Source organism: Trachypithecus francoisi, unplaced genomic scaffold (assembly GCF_009764315.1).
Source record: "Trachypithecus francoisi isolate TF-2019V2 unplaced genomic scaffold, Tfra_2.0 Lachesis_group4, whole genome shotgun sequence".
Classification (NCBI taxonomy): Eukaryota; Metazoa; Chordata; class Mammalia; order Primates; family Cercopithecidae; genus Trachypithecus; species Trachypithecus francoisi.
The window spans coordinates 112,004,848-112,023,223 of NW_022681469.1; the positions used below are offsets into that span (position 1 = coordinate 112,004,848).

General features: G+C 50.0%; 2 protein-coding genes across 2 annotated transcripts; one reads left to right on the forward strand and one right to left on the reverse strand.

Moving 5' to 3' along the window:
• LOC117072207 (E3 ubiquitin-protein ligase RNF216-like) lies at positions 1–3,066 on the reverse strand. The gene is made up of 2 exons (XM_033192123.1): positions 2,915–3,066; positions 1–141 (listed from the first exon to the last, which is right to left on the reverse strand). The coding sequence occupies exons 1-2, from the start codon at positions 3,023–3,025 to the stop codon at positions 1–3; spliced, it is 252 nt and encodes an 83-aa protein (XP_033048014.1). The 5' UTR covers positions 3,026–3,066.
• LOC117072208 (putative speedy protein E16) lies at positions 3,043–12,956 on the forward strand (the record flags this gene model as incomplete). The annotated part of the gene is made up of 8 exons (XM_033192124.1): positions 3,043–3,220; positions 4,228–4,446; positions 6,064–6,282; positions 7,311–7,369; positions 8,889–8,974; positions 11,020–11,263; positions 11,383–11,486; positions 12,335–12,956. Coding segments are annotated over 7 exons (1,089 nt in total), but the record flags the coding sequence as incomplete, so codon positions are not given.
• Between the last annotated feature and the right edge of the window lie 5,420 nt (positions 12,957–18,376).

The following is an 18,376-nucleotide window of genomic DNA, read 5'->3' on the forward strand; positions in this document are numbered from 1 at the left end:
TTACCTTTCCAGATCCAAGACTGCCTCTTGGGCGTATCTGATGAGACACTCTTTGCAGAACAAGTGAGCATCTGCGCACTGCGTCAGCTCCTCGAATGGAAATTCCCCATAGCAGCAGCGACACTCAATCAGCTGGCCGTCCTGCAGCGGTCAAGAAACACACATGAAATTCCTGCACTTCAGCAGAGGGAGAGCCTTGTCTCCCATCCTCATCTCTCTCCCACCCCCCACACAAATTCTGAGGTAAAAAGCAACCCATTTTAGGGGCCATAAAACAATGATACGCTGTTTCGTGCTATATAAATCTAGCTCAAGATACTAGAACAATAGTAATCCGTAGCTAAAACAGCGACGTTTTCATGGTTTTGTCTGGTATTCTTTAGAGTAATTCTTTGTATAAAGTTATCATAGTCAATCCCATGGTGCAAAGGGAACTAGAACATCTGCACTCAGATGCTAATGTGATTATAAAAAGCAAGGATAAGGAGCACGAGAGATGTTACCCAAAATCTTTCAAAAGTTAATTTTGTTCTTGTCATAAAGAGTGTGAACGGGTCATATCCAAGTCTGAGCTTTACTTTAAGGGACTATTGAAGCTATAACTAAAGCAGCAACCTCAAGTAATGTATCAGGCTATTGACTCCTTTTATTAACTATAGCAACTGATCCAATCACCAACTCATTCTTTTTTTTTTTTTTTTTTTTTTTTTTTTGAGGCAGAGTCTTACTCTGTTGCCCAGGCTGGAGTGCAGTGATGTGATCTTGGCTCACTGCAACCTCCACATTCCAGGTTCAAGTGATTCTCCTGCTTCAGCCTCCCGAGCAGTGGGGGTTACAGGCCCCCAGCACTACGCCCAGCTAATTTTTTGTATTTTTAGTAGAGATGGGGTTTCACCATGTTGGCCAGGCTGGTCTCTAACTCCTCACCTCAAGTGATCCCTCCACCTCACCCTCCCAAAGTGTTGGGATTACAGGCATGAGCCACTGCAGCCAGCCTGTTTTGAGATTTTTTTTGTTTTTGAGACGGAGTCTTGCTCTGTCGCCCGGGCTGCAGTGCAGTGGCCGGATCTCAGCTCACTGCAAGTTCCGCCTCCCAGGTTTACGCCATTCTCCTGCCTCAGCCTCCCGTGTAGCTGGGACTACAGGTGCCCGCCACCTCGCCCAGCTAGTTTTTTGTATTTTTTAGTAGAGACGGGGTTTCACCGTGTTAGCCAGGATGGCCTCGATCTCCTGACCTCGTGATCCGCCTGTCTCGGCCTCCCAAAGTGCTGGGATTACAGGCTTTAGCCACCGCGCCCGGCCAGCAAACTGTTTTGTTGTAGAAAGACCCACCCAGCTCTGACGGTTTAGAGGGTCATGAATGAAAATTTGAATTCTAGAAAAGCAGAGCTTCCTAACAATGGGACTTCCACAGCACTGGGATCTGCTTCCTCATTCAGTTTGTGCCTTTCCCATGAGCAAGAGACTCCCAGGAGAGCCGCAGCCCATTAGGAAGCCGTGTGGGACTCACTCACAGGTTCTTTATTTTTTTTCAGACGCAGTTTTGCTCTTGTTCCCCAGGCTGCCCTGCAATGGTGAGATCTTGACTCGCTGCAACCTCCGCACCCCGATTTCAAGTGATTCTCCAGCCCAGCACTCCTGAGTAGCTGGGATACAGGCACCCGCCACCATACCTGGCTAATTTTTTGTATTTTTAGTAGAGATGGGGTTTCACCATGTTGGCCAGGCTGGGCTCAAACTGCTGACCTCAAGTGATCCACCCCCTTTTGGCCTCCCAAAGTGCTGGGATTACAGGCATGAGCCACTGAGGCAGGCCAGGAACCCCCAGGTTTTTCGGATGGTCTCTGAATGTCATGCAACTCTTTTATTTTTTTTTATCAAAGAAAAATTTTTTTGACACAACGTCTTGCTGTGTTACCCAGACTGGAGTGCAGTGGCCAGATCACAGCTTACTGCAGCTTCCAACTCCTGGGCTCAAGCCATCTTCCTGTCACGTGAGTCTCACAAGTAGTTGGCACACAGGTGCCAACCACCACACCTGGCTAATTTGGTTTGGTTTTGTTTTTTTAGAGATGGGGATCTTGCTATGTCGCCTACACTGATCTTGAACTGCTGGCCTCAGGCAGTCTTCCTTGGCCACCCAAAGTGCTGGGATTACAAGCACGAGCCACTGCACACAGCTGAGATTTTTCGATTTAGTCTTTCTGTACATGCGATATTTTATTCATAGAATCCATAAACGGTAGGGAAATTTCTGAGTTCAGAGCAATACATATGATACAAAACATGATATATAGACTAGAGTTTCTTAGCCGAACTGGAGGGGCTGGCTTTAGGTAATCCATGGACTCCCTGAAACTGGGGACACCAGTGGAATTATGTGTGAGATCATGGGCAGATTCTTTTGATTTTCAGGCCTCAAAATGTCTCTTAGGGCACAGGATGCGTGTACCCCCAGTACAGAATCTCGGACAGTGAATTTCAGTGAACATTCGGCAGAAAAGCTCTGCCAAATTGAGTGCTCTCATGTGACTTTTTCATCGAGTCAATGTTCCTGGGATCTCTTGTACATGATCATCTCACTCTTGTCAGGTTTCATTTCTGCTTCCCCTAGTCCTTTCCCACCCTGTTCTCTCCCACCACACTGGACTCTGAAATGGGCATGTACAGAGAAGAGGAGACCCCAACATGCTTCAGGCTTTGAGTGGACAGGACACAGCCTCTGCTGGGACAGGGAACAGAGGGATACAGAGACACTGAAGATGCTTGTGGACAGTGGTCTGAGGTCGGGACAGTGGAAGGAGACACCATTCACCCAGGATCTCCGGGACAAGAGATCAGTCTGGCAGTTACATGTGTTTTTCTTCAAACTGGTTGCCAGGTTGGAATGGCCAATGACATCAGAGATTCCAACCTTCCTGATTGGAGGGACCGGACTCCGTTGGCACCTGGGAGCTGAGGTGGACAACAGCATCTTCTCAGAGCTGTTCGCCACTCCTGACTTCTCCCAGCCTCGAGAATTCATAACGCACTCTTCTGGCTCCTAGCGGAGTCCAGAAGAAGGTCTCGGACAGAACAGAGACTAGGTTGCGTGGGATGGAACAGATTTTGGGAAAGATCACGACCCTGCTCCCCGAGGATAAGGAGGAGAGCCCCCAACCGAACACCTCAGGGTACCCCCTCCAGGAGGTAGTGGATGATGAAGTGTCGGGACCAAAAGGTGAGGGGACTGGAGGAAGAAGAGGTGGGATAGGATTGACTAACTCGAAGGAAGGGAGCTGGGTGCGGTGGCTCACGCCTGTAACCCCAACACTTTGGGAGGCCAAGGCGGGCAGATCACCTGAGGTCAGGAGTTCAAGACCAGCCTGGCCAACATGGTGAAACCCCATTTCTACTAAAAGAACAAAAAGTAGCCAGGCGGTAATGGTGCGTGCCTGTAATCCCAGCTACTTGGAAGGTTGAGACAAGAGAATTGCTTGAGCCTGGGAGGAAGAGATTGTAGTGACCCGAGATCGCGCTACTGCACTCCACTCTGTGTGAAAGAGTGAGACGCTGTCTCAAAAAAAAAAAAAAAAAAGGGTTAGAGGTCAGGAAGGAGAACCTGAGAAGGGTGTGTGGGAAGAATGGAGAAACTCAGGCCAGGTGCAGTGGCTAACACCTGTAATCCCAGCACTTTGGGAGGTCAAGGCAGGAGGATCACTTGAGGCCAGGAGTTTGAGATCAGCCTGGCCAAGATGGTGAAACCCCATCTCTACTAAAAATACAAAATAGAGCTGGGCATTATGGCAGGCACCTGTAATCCCAGCTACCAGAGAGGCTGAGGCAGGAAATAACTGGAATCCGGGAGATGGATGTTGCAGTGAGCTGAGATTGCACCACTACACTCCAGCCTGGGTGACAAAGCAAGATTCTCTCTCGAAACAAAAAAAACAAAAGGAGGGACTCAGAGAGCCAAGGACTAGGGAAGAACATGAGGATGTGTTCTGAGGACAGAGAGATGGAAGAATGGGGAGGAGAAGGAGTGGCACATGGGGTTGAGCAGAGGAGAAAGTCAGAAAGATGGCTTGGAGAAGCCAGCAGTCTACGAGGCTGGGGAGGACGGAGAGTGCTTTGGGGTTTGGGGGTCGGGGTCTAAGGTGATCGGGGAGGATGGAGAGTGGTTTGGGGTCGGGGTCTAAGGTGATCAGTTGCAGAAGCATTACACGGTGGTCTGGTTTCTTTACTCAGTCCCTGGGGTAGATCCCAGCCCCTCATGTAGGTCCCTTTGCTGGAAAAGGAAGAGGGAGTGGTCGGACCATTCTGAGGAAGAGCCAGAGAAGGAGCTCGCCCCTGAGTCTGAGGAGACCTGGGTGGTGGAGACACTGTGTGGTCTCAAGATGAAGCTGAAGCGACGGCGAGTGTCGCCCATGCTCCCCGAGTACCACAAGGCCTTCAATAGCCAGCTTGGTATGAGGACACCCCAAAGAGCACCTCCAATCCTGTTCTTCTATAAAAGAGGAAATTTCCAATAACCACTCTTTTCCAATGGGAAAAATATGCCCCTAGTGGGTGAGCTCTCCATGCAGGAGGACTCAGAAGTGATCACTCATGAGTGACGCTTAGGAGAAGATAGAGGATTAGGCTAGACTTGATAGACGTGGGTGCTTGGGATAAGAAAGCTTGGTTTCGGCTGGGCACGGTGGCTCACGCCTGTAATCCCAGCACTTTGGGAGGCTGAGGCAGGCGGATCACGAGGTCAGGAGATAGAGACCATCCTGGCTAACACAGTGAAACCCCGTCTCTACTAAAAATACAAAAACTTAGCCAGCCGTGGTGGCGGGTGCCTGTAGTCCCAGCTACTTGGGAGGCTGAGGCAGGAGAATGGCGTGAACCCAGGAGGCGGAGCTTGCAGTGAGCCGAGATCGCGCCACTGCACTCCAGCCTGGGCGACAGAGCGAGACTCCATCTCAAGAAAAAAAAAAAGAAAGCTTGGTTTCAGGCCAGGCACGGTGGCTCACACATTGGGAGGCTGAGTCAAGGGGACTCCTTGAACTCAGGACTTTGAGGCTGCAGTGAGCTATGACTGTACCACTACATTCCAGCCTGGATGACTGAGCAAAACCCTGTGTCCAAAGAAAAACAAAGCCCGGGTGTGGTAGCTCATGCCTGTAATCCCAGTACTTTGGGAGGCCGAGACAGTGGATCACTTGAGGTCAATTGTTCGAGACCAACCAGGCCAATATAGGGAAACCTCACTTATACTAACAGTACAAAAATTAGCCAGGCATGGTGGTGCACGCCTGTAATCCCAGCTACTTGGGATGCTGAGACAGGAGAATCGCTTGAACCTGGGAGGTGGAGGTTGCTTTGAGCCAAGATAGCATCACCGAACTCCAGTCTTGGTGATAGAGTGAGAACCTGTCTAAAAAAAAAAAAAAAAAAACGAAAAGGAAGGAAGGGCCCAGAAGTCAGGAAGGAGCATGTGAGGAGGGTATGTGAGAAGAATGGAGGTACTGAGGCAGCATGCAGTGGCTCAACACCTGTAATCCCAGCACTCTGGGAGGCCAAGGCAGGCGGATCACTTGAGGCCAGAAGTTTGAGACCAGCCTGACCAATATGGTGAAACCCTGTCTCTTCTAGAACTACAAAAATGAGCTGGGCGTTATAGTGGGCACCTGTAATCCCAGCTACTCGGGAGGCTTAGGCAGGAGAATCACTGGAACTGGGGAGACAGAGGTTGCAGTGAGCCGAGATCACACCACTACACTCCAGCCTAGGCCACAAAGCAACACTGTGTCTCAAAAAAAAAAAAAAAAAAAAAACAAAAGTAAAGAAGGGACTCAGAGAGCCAGGGACCAGGGAAGGACATGAGGAAGTGTTCTGAGGACAGAGAAACGGGAGAATGGGGAGGAGACGGAGCGGCACATGGGGCTCAGCAGAGGAGACAGACAGAAGGAAAGATGGCTTGGAGAAGTCAGCAGTCTGTGAGGCTGGGGAGGATGGAGAGTGCTTTGGGGTTTGGGGTCGGGGTCTAAGGTGTTCAATTGCAGAAGCATTACACGGTGGTCTGGTTTCTTTACTCAGCCCTTGGGGTAGATCTCAGCCCCTCATGTAGGTCCCTTTGCTGGAAAAGGAAGAGGGAGTGGTTGGACCAATCTGAGGAGGAGCCAGAGAAGGAGCTCGCCCCTGAGCCTGAGGAGACCTGGGTGGCGGAGACGCTGTGTGGCCTCAAGATGAAGCTGAAGCGACGGCGAGTGTCGCCCGTACTCCCCGAACACCACGAGGCCTTCAACAGGCTGCTTGGTAGGAGGACACCCCAGAGAGCACCTCCAATCCTGTTCTTTCTAAAAAGAGGAAACTTCCAATAACCACACTTTTCCAATGGAAACAATATGCCCCTACTGGGTGAGCTCTCCATGTGGGAGGACTCTGAAGTGATCACTAATGAGGGACACCTAGGAGACGATAGAGGATTAGGCTAGACTTGATAAAGGTCAGTGCTTGGGATAAGAAAGTTTGGTTTCGGGCCAGGCGTGGTGGCTCATGCTTGAGATCCCAGCACGTTGGGAGGCTGAGGCAAGAGGATTGCTTGAACTCAGGACTTTGAGGATGTAATGAGCTATGACTGCACCACTGCGCTCCAGCCTGGGTGACAGAGCAAAACACTGTCTCAAAAGAAAAACCAAGGTTGGGCATGGTAGCTCATGCCTGTAATCCCAGCTACCAGGGAGGCTGAGACAGGAGAATCGCTTAAACCTGGGAGGCAGAGGTTGCAGTGACCCGAGATCGCACCACTGCATTCCAGCCTGGCCCACAGAGCAAGACTCTGTCTCAAAATAAATAAATAAATAAATAAAAATCAAATAAAGAAAAACAAAATCAATAAACAAAGACAGTGGTTTCAGCAGTGCCCTCTGAAACTTAATGTCTCTTACTAACTTTTCTAAACCTAAGTGTCTCCATCCATAGTGGGCATACCAAGGCCATGGTCACACCCTGATGTGACTGTCTCATGAGGAAATGATGGGAATTCCTTTATGACTCTGCAGCGGTCCCTCCGGGTCTGCTGGGAGGACGTCCTGGCTCATTCCCAGCCCCACATCCTGTAGATTCTCACACCCAGGGCCTCCTTCAGCCTCTTCCCAGGGGAGTCTCAGAGCAGGAGCCTCTCTCCCTTGCCCAGTGAAACTCATTCTCCCCTCTCACATCCCCCTCACCCGTGGCCAAATCCTGAGACTTCCCCCCAGGAGGCACACTTCTCCTCGCTGCCCTGCTGCTCCCACGGAAACCCTGTCCTGCTTCTCATGCTGACATCTGCTCTCTAATCACAGAGGATCCTGTCATTAAAAGATTCCTGGCCTGGGACAAATATCTGAGGGTGTCGGACAAGGTAAGGTTGTTCTCCATGTAACTGTGCTCCTGTTCTAATGCACGGCCCGGGGGAGGGCACCGCTTCCAAACCCACAGTTCTCCCTCCACCACCTCCCACCAGATACTCCTACAGTCTTTTGTGTGTGTGTGTGTGTTTGTGTGTGTGTGTGAGATAGAGTCTTGCCCAGCTTGAAGGGCAGTGTCTTGATCTTGACTCACTGCAGCCGACGCCTCCCGGGTTCAAGTGATTCTCCTGCCTCACCCTCCAAACAGCTGGGATTACAGACGTGAACCACCACGCCTGGCTAATTTTTCTGTTTTTAGTAGAGACGGGGTTTTGCCATGTTGGCCAGGTTGGTCCTGAACGCCTGACCTCACGTGATCCACCCGCGCTGGCCTCCCAAAGTGCTGAGATTACAGACGTCAGCCACTGTGCCCGACCAGCTACCACAGTCTTGAGTCTTGGCACCCACATTTTTTTTTTTTAAGATGGAGTCTCGCTCTGCCACCCAGGCTGGAGTGCAGTGGCCGGATCTCAGCTCACTGCAAGCTTCGCCTCCCGGGTTTACGCCATTCTCCTTCCTCAGCCTCCCAAGTATCTGGGACTACAGGTGCCCGCCACCTCGCCTGGCTAGTTTTTTGTATTTTTTAGTAGAGACGGGGAGCCAGGATGGTCTCAATCTCCTTACCTCGTGATCCGCCCGTCTCGGCCTTCCAACGTGCTGGGATTATAGGCTTGACCTACCGTGCCCGGCCACCTCACACATTTTTTTTTTTTTTTTTTCTGAGACAGAGTCTAGCTCTGCTCCCCAGGATGGAGTGCAGTGGCATGATCACAGCTCACTGAAGCCTCTAATTCCTGGGCTCAAGCAATCCTCTTGCCTCAGTCTCCTGAGGAGCTGGGACTAGCACATGCTACCATGCCCAACTAATTTTTGAAATCTTTGTAGAAACAGGGTCTATGTTGCCCAGGTTGTTCTCGAAACACTGGGCTCACATGATCCTCCTGGCTCCACCTCTCAAAGTACTGGCATCACAGGCTCGAGCCACCACTCCCGGCTATTCTTGGTCTTTTTATGATGTCAGCATCTCCCTCAGGACTCTCCTGGTCTCTTGCCAAGTGAATGAATAGTCCCTGCCTCTCCTAGGGGTCCTCTGGGATCTGAGCCCTAGGCCACAGTCTGGCCGCAGCCCTGAAGCTCCTGGCCCCTCTACTCTCTGCTCTTTGGGACAGTTCTCTGCCTGGCACAAAAAAGACCCTCCTGACACCAGCCCACCTAGACACACCCCCTGCAAAGATCCCATCAGAACCCACCATCCTGGGAGCATCACCAAAAACCCTTCCTCCGACTTCTCGGATTTGCATCCGATCTTCGAATATCCCTCCACCCCGCCATTTCCAAATGAGTACAGCTACCCCAACACTGAGGTCCCTTCTTTGAGGTGCAGCCTTTCCCCAGACCCTCATTCCCCCTCTCCACAATCTTCCTCTTCCAAGATGTGACCTCTCCCTTTTTGTGTTCCTTTCTCTCCATCAGTACCTCCTGGCTATGGTCATAGCATATTTTAGCCGGGCCGGCCTCTTCTCCTGGCAATACCAACGCATTCATTTCTTCCTGGCTCTGTGAGTGGTTTGCTTCCTCCTATCCGTCAATATCCAATGCCCTGGGACAGCGGGGGAAGTGGGATTCCAGCCTTTCATATCCTTTCACCTATTTGTCCTCTTTACTCTGTGTACAAAAAAGACAGGATTATACTATCTTGTTCTTAGACTGTTGTTTCTAAAAAGAAACTCAGGCTGGGTGCAGTGGCTCATGCCTATATTACCAGCATTTTGGGAGGCCGAGGCAGGTGGATCACCTGAGGTCAGGAGTTTGAGACCAGCCTGGCCAACATGGCCAAACCCCATCTCTACTAAAAACAGAAAAATTAGCTGGGCATGGTGGTGTGCACCTGTAATCCCAGCTACTCAGGAGGCTGAGGCAAGAGAACCCTTTGAACCCAGGAGGTGGAGGTTGCAGTAAGCTAAGGTTGAGCTACTGCACAACAGCCTGGGTGACAGAGCAAGACTTTCTGCCCCCCGCCAAAAAAAAAAAAGCCAAAAAAAAACAAACTCCAACCCCGCTGTACAAATAAAAGAAAAAAACAAAAGGAACCGTAAACCACTCCTAAGGGGAGAAGAAAAGGGAAAAGGAGCGGAGGAGCGGACACGACAGTTCCCCCAGCAAGCAGCCTTTCTGGTTCTTCTCTCTCTCCCTCCCACATCAACCGCAAATGCCATCGACCTCCTCCGGGTTCCCATGACGGAGATCACAGTTCAAGTCCCCCCTGCGTCACTCGAATCCACTGTCAAATGCTCCCTGACGGGGTCTCCTGGAGTCTCTCCCCAAGCCAGGGGGCTTCCTAGTGCAGCCGGAGCATCTTTCCAAAGCACAATGCCCTCACTGCCCACCTGAACAACTTCCTTAGCAGATGTCTTTCTAAATCGGGGCCAGGGTCCACAGTGCCAATTCCACCCTCTCTACAATCTCTACAACCACACTGGCTCGCCATCTTGGTGTTTCCTGGCTTGGCTTCACTGCTCCTTTCAAATGCCCTCCACTGACTTTGCGTTTGTGTTTTCTGTCTGGGTGTCCCGCACACGTCGTTCTGAAGGGAAGGACACATTCCTTGAAGTCAGTTGACCCCACAGCCTCTGTCGTGCCTTCCCTCATCTTCCAACTTCGGCATATCGTAGCTCTCCAGTTACATCCTATGATAATGTGACATTGGGATTAGGTCATCTGCCCTGATTACTCCCAGTCCCATTAGACTAGATGCCTGTAGAAGGCAGGGTCCTGGCAAAATATCAATGTATCCAATTTCTTTTATTTTTTTGAGACAGACTTGCCCTGTCCCCCAAGCTGGAGTGCAGTGTTGAGATCATAGTTCAGTGCAGCCTCCATATCCTGAGCTCAAGGGATCCTCCCACCTTAGCCTCTTGATTAGCTGCGACTACAGGGCTGTGCCACCACACCTGGACAGTTATTTATTTATTGAGACAGAGTGTTGCTGTGCCCCTCAGGCTGGAATGGAGTGGCCCAATCTCAGCTCACTGCAACCTCTACCTCCTGGGTTCACACAATTCTTATGCTTCAGCCTCTTGAGTAGCTAGGACTAATGGCTGTGCCACCACACCAGGCTGATTTTTACATTTTTAGGAGAGATGGGGTTTCTCCATGTTGACCAGGCTGGTCTCAAACTCCTGGTCTCCAGCAATCCACCTGCTTCAGCCTTCCAAAGTGCTAGGATTACAGGCATGAGACACCACGTCCGGCGTATATTTTATATTTTTAATAGAGATGAGGGTCTTGCTATGTTGCCCAGGCCCATCTCAAACTCCTGGCCTCAAGTGATCCTCCTGCTTCAGCCTCCCAATGTGCTGGGGTTCCACGCGTAAGCCACCACTCTCAGTCACCAGTTGGGTTTTTGTCTCTATCTTGAAGGAGTGGGAGACGCCCTTCAGCAGGTCTCTGTCCAGCAGAGCCCTCTGAGGAAGGCGTGACTCTCTGCTGGGTGGGTGCCAGTCCTGAGCTGAGGACGGTCCCCTGCCCTCCTCTGGGAAGCTGACCTCAGCCGGAGGTCTCTCCTGGTGGTGCCCCTAAGCAGTAACCTGATTTCTGTCCCCAGCTACCTGGCCAATGACATGGAGGAGGACAGCAAGACCCCCAAGCAAAACATCATCTACTTCCTGTACAGGAAGAACCGCTCTCAGATACCCTCATTCCAGAAGCGTCGTTTCCAGTTCTTCTATTCCATGCGCCGGGGGGCCAGGAAGAACCCCTCTCAGAAAGCCTTGTTCCATAAGCTTCGGTTCCAGTTCTTCCGTTCCATGGGCTTCAGGGCCTGGGTTTCCCTGGAGGAGTTGGAGGAGGTGGGTGGGGCGTGGGGAGGTGGATATGGGGAGGAATCGGGTGGGCTGGAGGCTGGACGAGGGGAGAGAGGGGTATCCTGGCGAGTCCCCATCTTGTCAAAGGGTGTTTGTTTTTCCAGATCCAGGCTTATGACCCAGAGCACTGGGTGTGGGCGCGAGATCGTGCCACCTTTCTTAGAGCTCCAGGGACCATGGAGGCCTGAGGTCATCGGCCTGAGAGAAGGTATATCTGCGTCCTCCGGGGTAAAGGAAGAATATTGGGTTCTATTTTGGAAATCTGAGGAACCCAATTGCTTGATCCAGCTGCAAGCCTGGGCAACGTGGCGAGATTCCCTCTCCACAAAAATACAAAAATTAGCTAGGCGATGTGGGAGGCATCTCTACTCCCAACTACTCAGGAGGCTGAGGGGGAGGATCGCTGGAGCCTGGGAGGTCAGGGCTGCAGGGAGCCCTGATCCTGCCACAGCACTCCACCCCGGGTGACAGAGTGAGACCCTGACTCAAAAATAATCACAAATACTGAGTTCCGGGAGGTTCACTATGATTGACGCACTTGAGTTACCCATTTGGGTTGAGGGTTCAGTGGAGCTTTGGTTTACATCTTGTGCAGCTGACCACGTTGAGCAGAGCATGAGACTTCATCATGAGGAGGTAGGATTATGGATTAGGCTTCTGGACTCGTGGTTCGTGATGTTGTCACATTAGAAACAGATCTAGCATGGTTACAAGTTTAGCTCTGAAGTGACCCAAAAGGTCCCAGCTGTGATGAGGTCCAAAGCCACATTCTCTGAGGGTGCCCTACTGCCTGGGCAGACCCACCCAAAGTCCTTGCTATGAAGATCACTGGGGCTGACTTTGGGTGTACTGAGTGAGTTTTGGAGTCAGGGTCCCAAAGTGTAAGTATCACAGTTGAACACAATGGTTCAGAAGCAGGGTATAGAATGAAAGTCAGGAGATAAAATTGCATTTCCCAATTGCTCTGAACTCTAGTTAGACTTGACGTGGGATGTGAATAACCTTCCTGTCTAGAGAGCTGCCTCCCTGAAGTGTGACATCCTCTCTCACTTCCAGAACACCGGGCCCGGGGAGATGCGGATTTTCAGCAAGAACTCTATTCCAACGCTAATGGGAGACACTAGGAAGGAGGAGAGGAGCCATTTGTGCAGATCATCTAGAAGAACCTGGACTGTTCTAAAAGGAGCGGAATACAGTGATCACGTTGTCCTCTTAGGACCGGGGGGCTACTTCTAGGAATCCATAGAGAACAGTGAGAAACCAGGGGTGTTTCTGGTTCCACCTCTTCCTGCGGCACCACCTCCCTTTTGATATTGCTGAATTCCAACCTCCCTGGGGTGGGACCTGGAGGTCCTGTTTCCTATGGACTTGGTTGCCACAGTCCTGGAGCATTTGAAGGCACAGGGCAGACACTCAGATTGGCACGGAATTCTTTGTGAAATATGAGTGCCATAGACCGTAACAGATAGCTTCATGCACACTACGCATTTTATTGATTTGTTTGGAAAATGTGGGCCATTGAATTATTAATATGTTTGTTTCAAGTAGTTTGGAAATTGTTGTACTTTTGAAAACATGCAGTTCTGTAGATTTTTTGATGAGAGTTATAGCTGTTATATATACATAAAGATAACTTTATTTTCACTTTAAGAGAGAATCCTTTTTATCCTAAATCTTTTATTTTCTGTATTATTATATGTACCTCTGGAGCGAGTACATTTTTTATCTATGATACTTACATAATAATCTCTTTTATTTACAGCTATTGGTATAATATTCCCCTAAGTTTTCATCACAGACATTTTTATTTGTTGTTTAGGTTTGTTAGTGAATTGTGAGAATTCAGTTGTGATTTTTAACATGTCTTAGACATATATACTAACATGTCTAATATATACTATATATTTTATTGGTTTGTTTTGATAAAGATGGGCATAGAATTATTACTACATTTCATTAAAATATTTTGAAAATATTGGTATTTTTGAATAGACATTGCTCCTATAAAGTTGTGAGATGGGTATTACAGCTGCTATATACACATAAATATAATTTTGTTTTCCTTTTTAAGAGAGAATTCTTTTTATCCTAAATCTTTTATCTTTAAATCTTTGTATCTATTATTACCTGTGGTGCTGAACGGAGCATTCTTTTTACCTATGATACTTAATATATGTATTACACTTATAGCTACATGATAGTTCCCCTAAATTCTTGTAAAAGTATATTTTTATTTGATATTTAGTGTATGTTTGAAATGTGAGAATTCAGATGTAATTTTTTACCTTGTATTGACACGTTTGTATGTTACTTTAAAGAGGATGTGTGTTCTAAAGGAGGACATGGGCTGTGCGTTTTCAAGAGAACAGTGCAGTGTGTCTCTTGGGGAAATGTAATAAATATGAACTTTTCTCACCTTCACATCAAGTGTGATCATATTGGTCTGGACTGATTATTTGCTGTCGAGTGACATTTTTCCTTAATGGGATTGTGGTTATTTGAAGATATTAATTAGCTCTGGAAGATAATCCTGCATTTTTTTTTTCTTTTTTTTGTAGAAAAAAACAAGTCTGGGTGCAGTGCTCACACCTACATTCCCAGCACTTTTGGAGGTCATGGCGGGAGGGTCACTTGAGGCCAGGAGTTTGAGGCCAGCCTCGGCAACATAGCATCAACGTCTATTTTTTTTTTTTTGAGGCGGAGTCTCGCTTTGGAGTGCAGTGGCATGATCTCGGTTCACTGCAAGCTCTGCCTCCCGGGTTCACGCCATTCTCCTGCCTCAGCCTCCCGAGTAGCTGGGACTACAGGCGCCCACCACCTCACCCGGCTAGTTTTTTGTATTTTTTAGTAGAGACGGGGTTTCACAGTGTTAGCCAGGATGGTCTCGATCTCCTGACCTCGTGATCCGCCCATCTCGGCCTCCCAAAGTGCTGGGATTACAGGCTTGAGCCACCGCGCCCGGCCCAACATCTAGTTTTTAAAAATTATTTTAAAAATAAAAATAATAGAAGAGAAGGCCGATCCCAAGCTAGAGGTTTTCTTTGTTTGTTTGTTTTGGAGCCAGAGTCTTGCTCTGTCTGCCAGGCTGGAGTGCAGTGGCACAACCTCAGCTCCTTGCAACTTTCACCTCCGGATTCAAGCGAATTCTCCTGCCTCAGCCTCCCAAGTAGCTGGGACTACAGGCACCCAACCATACGTCTAACTTTTTTTTTTTTTTTTTTGAGACGGAGTCTCGCAGTCGCCCAGGCTGGAGTGCAGTGGCCAGATCTCAGCTCACTGCAAGCTCCGCCTCCCAGGTTTACGCCATTCTCCTGCCTCAGCCTCCCGAGTAGCTGGGACTACAGGCGCCTGCCAACTCGCCCGGCTAGTTTTTTCTATTTTTTAGTAGAGACGGGGTTTCGCTGTGTTAGCCAGGATGGTCTCGATCTCCTGACCTCGCGATCCACCCGTCTCGGCCTCCCAAAGTGCTGGGATTACAGGCTTAAGCCACCGCGCCCGGCCACGTCTGACTAACTTTTGTAAAGATTGTAGAGACGGGGTTTCACCATGTTGGCCAGGCTGGTCTCCAACTCCTGACCTCAAGTGATTCGCCCATCTCAGCCTTCCAAAGTGCCAGGATTACAGGCATTGAAAGAGATCAAATAAAAAGACTAAAAGGCAGACATGAAGTCCACAGGCAAACAGCCCGGGTGGCGCCCTGACAGCCCGCGGGGCGCCCTGAGCCTAGTTAAAGATTGACCCCGGACCTAACCGATTAGGTTATCTATAGACTCCAGACGCTGAAAGGACAAACGTTGTGAAAGTCTCTGTCCTGCTCTGTTCTGTTCTAATTACCGGTGTCTACCATATATCTTAGTCCTGGGCCCAGTACAAACATATTCCTCTATTTGTCCCAAACTTCCTGAGCCCAGTACAAACACATGCCCCCATACATCCTAGAAACACCACCTAGAGAGCCCCTGATAAGGTCACAACCGTTTGTAGTTTTACTAAATGCGCGGGAACAAATGGAAACTGTTAATTGTATAACTTAGAATATTAACCAATTACCAATTGTGATACTGTGACCAAAAGAATTTCTTTGTACCTCTGTAACCTTGCCTATCCTATCCTGTATGCATCGAGCTATAAAAAGCGGGCACATGCATCATTCGAGGCCCTCTTGTATGTTGTAGAACGGAGGGACCAAGTTCGAACTTCCATTAAAGATCCTTGCCGCTTGGCTTTGACTCTGGACTCTGGTGGTCTTCTTCGGGAACAAACGGTCTGGGCATAACATTTGGGGGCTCGTCCGGGATTCCCCAAGCCCACCAGATCCCTGGTCAACAGATCTACTAGAATCGATCTGCTAATAGGTGAGCCAGCTCGTCTCTGTTTGTCTGTCTGTGTCCGTTCTGAATCTGCGGCTCTCTGAGTCTGCGGCTTGCCTCTGTTTGTCTGTCTGTGTCCATTCTGAATCCGCGGCTCTCTAAGTCCGCTCTGAATCTGTGACTCGTGAGGTCTGAAGCTGAAAGCTGGCATAAGTCCTGGCGGACGCGCTATAGGACAGCCAGCGGAGACCGGTGGGAGACGTCCCCCGGCTCTCATCTGATTCTTGTCTGAACTTGTTCTGACCCAGATTTCTGGAGCGCGCCTGCGACTAACATGAACTTGTTGTTGATATTCCAGCAACTCACTTTTCCCTTGCAGGACCTGTTCCAGCCAGCAACTCACTTTTCCCTTGCAGGACCCGTTCCAGACGCCACTCTGGGCACTACTGTTCAAGATGGGTAATACCCAGAGCACTCCCTTATCTCTTCTTACAAGTAATTTCAAGGATGTTAGGGCAAGGGGCCATGATCTTGGTATGGACATCAGGAAGGGAAAGCTAATTAATTACTCTGTGCTGCTCCGAGTGGCCCGCCCTTAACGTAGGGTGGCCACCTGAAGGGACATTCTGTCTTCCTGTCATCACTAGAGTAAAGTCCAAGGTTTTCCAACCTGGGCGTGCTAGTCACCCGGATCATATCCCATATATCCTCGTATGGCAGGATCTAGCAGGAAACCCGACCCCTTGGCTGTCCCCTTTCCAATTAGCCCCTGAAGAACCCTGTAAGGCACTGGTTGCTCTGCCGCTAAAATCCAAGCAACCGACTGCCCCCCTCCATCCTGTTCTACCTGATAGCGAGGACCTTCTGTCCACAGAACCCCCTCCGTACCCCTCCGGTCCCCAGGTCCCAGCCCCTCGGGTGGAGCCTCAGGAGGGAGCAGGCGAACGGGAAGCGGCCGGCGCGCCGGGACCTGCTGAAAGTGAAAGTAACTCTGAAGGGCCGGCGGGGCGGACGCGAGGATGTACTTTGCGGGTTACCCCTCCCAAGCCACCTGACTCCACACTGGCTTTACTCCTTCAGGAAATAGAGCCCCCAGATGACACGGGAACTCCCAGGCTCCAGTACTGGCCATTCTCCACCAGTGATCTATATAATTGGAAGACTCAGAGTGCTCGGTTTTCAGACAACCCCAAAGATTTAATGGCCTTACTGGATAGTGTCATGTTCACCCACCAGCCCACTTGGGGTGATTGTCAGCAGCTCCTCTGGATCTTGTTCACAACGGAGGAGCGAGAGAGAATACAGGTAGAAGCTAGAGGCCGGGTGTGGTGGCTCAAGCCTGTAATCCCAGCACTTTGAGAGGCCAAGACAGGCGGATCACAAGGTCAGGAGATCGAGACCATCCTGGCTAACACGGTGAAACCCCGTCTCTACTAAAAAACACAAAAACTAGCTGGGCGAGGTGGCGGGTGCCTGTAGTCCCAGCTACTCGGGAGGCTGAGGCAGGAGAATGGCGTAAACCTGGGAGGCGGAGCTTGCAGTGAGCTGAGATCCGGCCACTGCACTCCAGTCCGGGCGACAGAGCGAGACTCCGCCTAAAAAAAAAAAAAAAAAAAAGCTAGAAAGCTGGTCCCGGGGGACGACGGTCAACCAACTGCCAACTCCAACCTCATAAATGCGACTTTTCCTCTGTCCAGACTGGCGTGGGATTACAACACGGCAGAAGGTAGGGGACGGCTACACCTTTATCGCCAGACTCTAATGGCAGGTCTCCGGGCGGCTGCTCGCAAGCCCACAGATTTGGCTAAAGTATACTCTGTTCTGCAGGGAAAGACAGAAAGCCTGGCTAGCTACTTAGAAAGATTAATGGAGGCCTTTAGGCAGTATACCCCTATAGACCCAGAGGCCCCAGGAAGCCAAGCAGCTGTTGTGATGTCTTTTGTAAATCAGGAAACCCCAGACATTAGAAAGAAACTCCAGAAATTAGAAGACTTAGAGGGAAAACAGCTTCAGGACCTTCTTCAAATAGCCCAGCGGGTTTACAATAATAGAGATACTCCAGAGGAAAAAATGACCAAGGTCCTGGCAGCGGTTGTACAAAAAGAGCACCTACAGCCAGATAACACCCAACCTAAGCGGCCCCCCAGATATAACAACCTGAGCAAAGACCAATGTGCCTACTGTAAAAAGACTGGCCACTGGGCAAGAGACTGCCCCAAAAAGAAACAACAAGGACGGGGACCCCCTAGGCCTACACCCGTACTAGTCGCTCAAAGCGAAGACTAGGGAAGACGGGGTTCGGTCCCTCTCCCCGAACCTAGGGTAACTTTGCAAGTGGAGGGGTCCCCAGTTCAGTTCTTGGTCGATACGGGAGCACAGCACTCAGTCCTAGTTGAAACTGATGGAAAATTATCCTCCAAGTCCTCGTGGGTACAAGGGGCCACAGGAATTAAGAAGTACCCCTGGACGACACAAAGAACAGTAAATCTCGGAGCCAAAAATGTAACCCACTCTTTCCTGGTTATCCCTGAAAGCCCCTGTCCCCTACTAGGGAGAGAGCTGCTAACTAAAATGGGAGCACAGATCCATTTCCTCCCTGAGGGGCCCATCGTGATCGATTCCCAAAATCAGCCTGTGCCCGTCCTGACTATAACCTTAGAAGATGAGTACCGGCTCCACCAGGAGCAATCAGCCCCTGACCAGGACATAGCAACCTGGCTTCAACAATATCCAGGAGCCTGGGCAGAAACGGGAGGCTTAGGACTAGCAAAACACTGTCCTGCCTTGT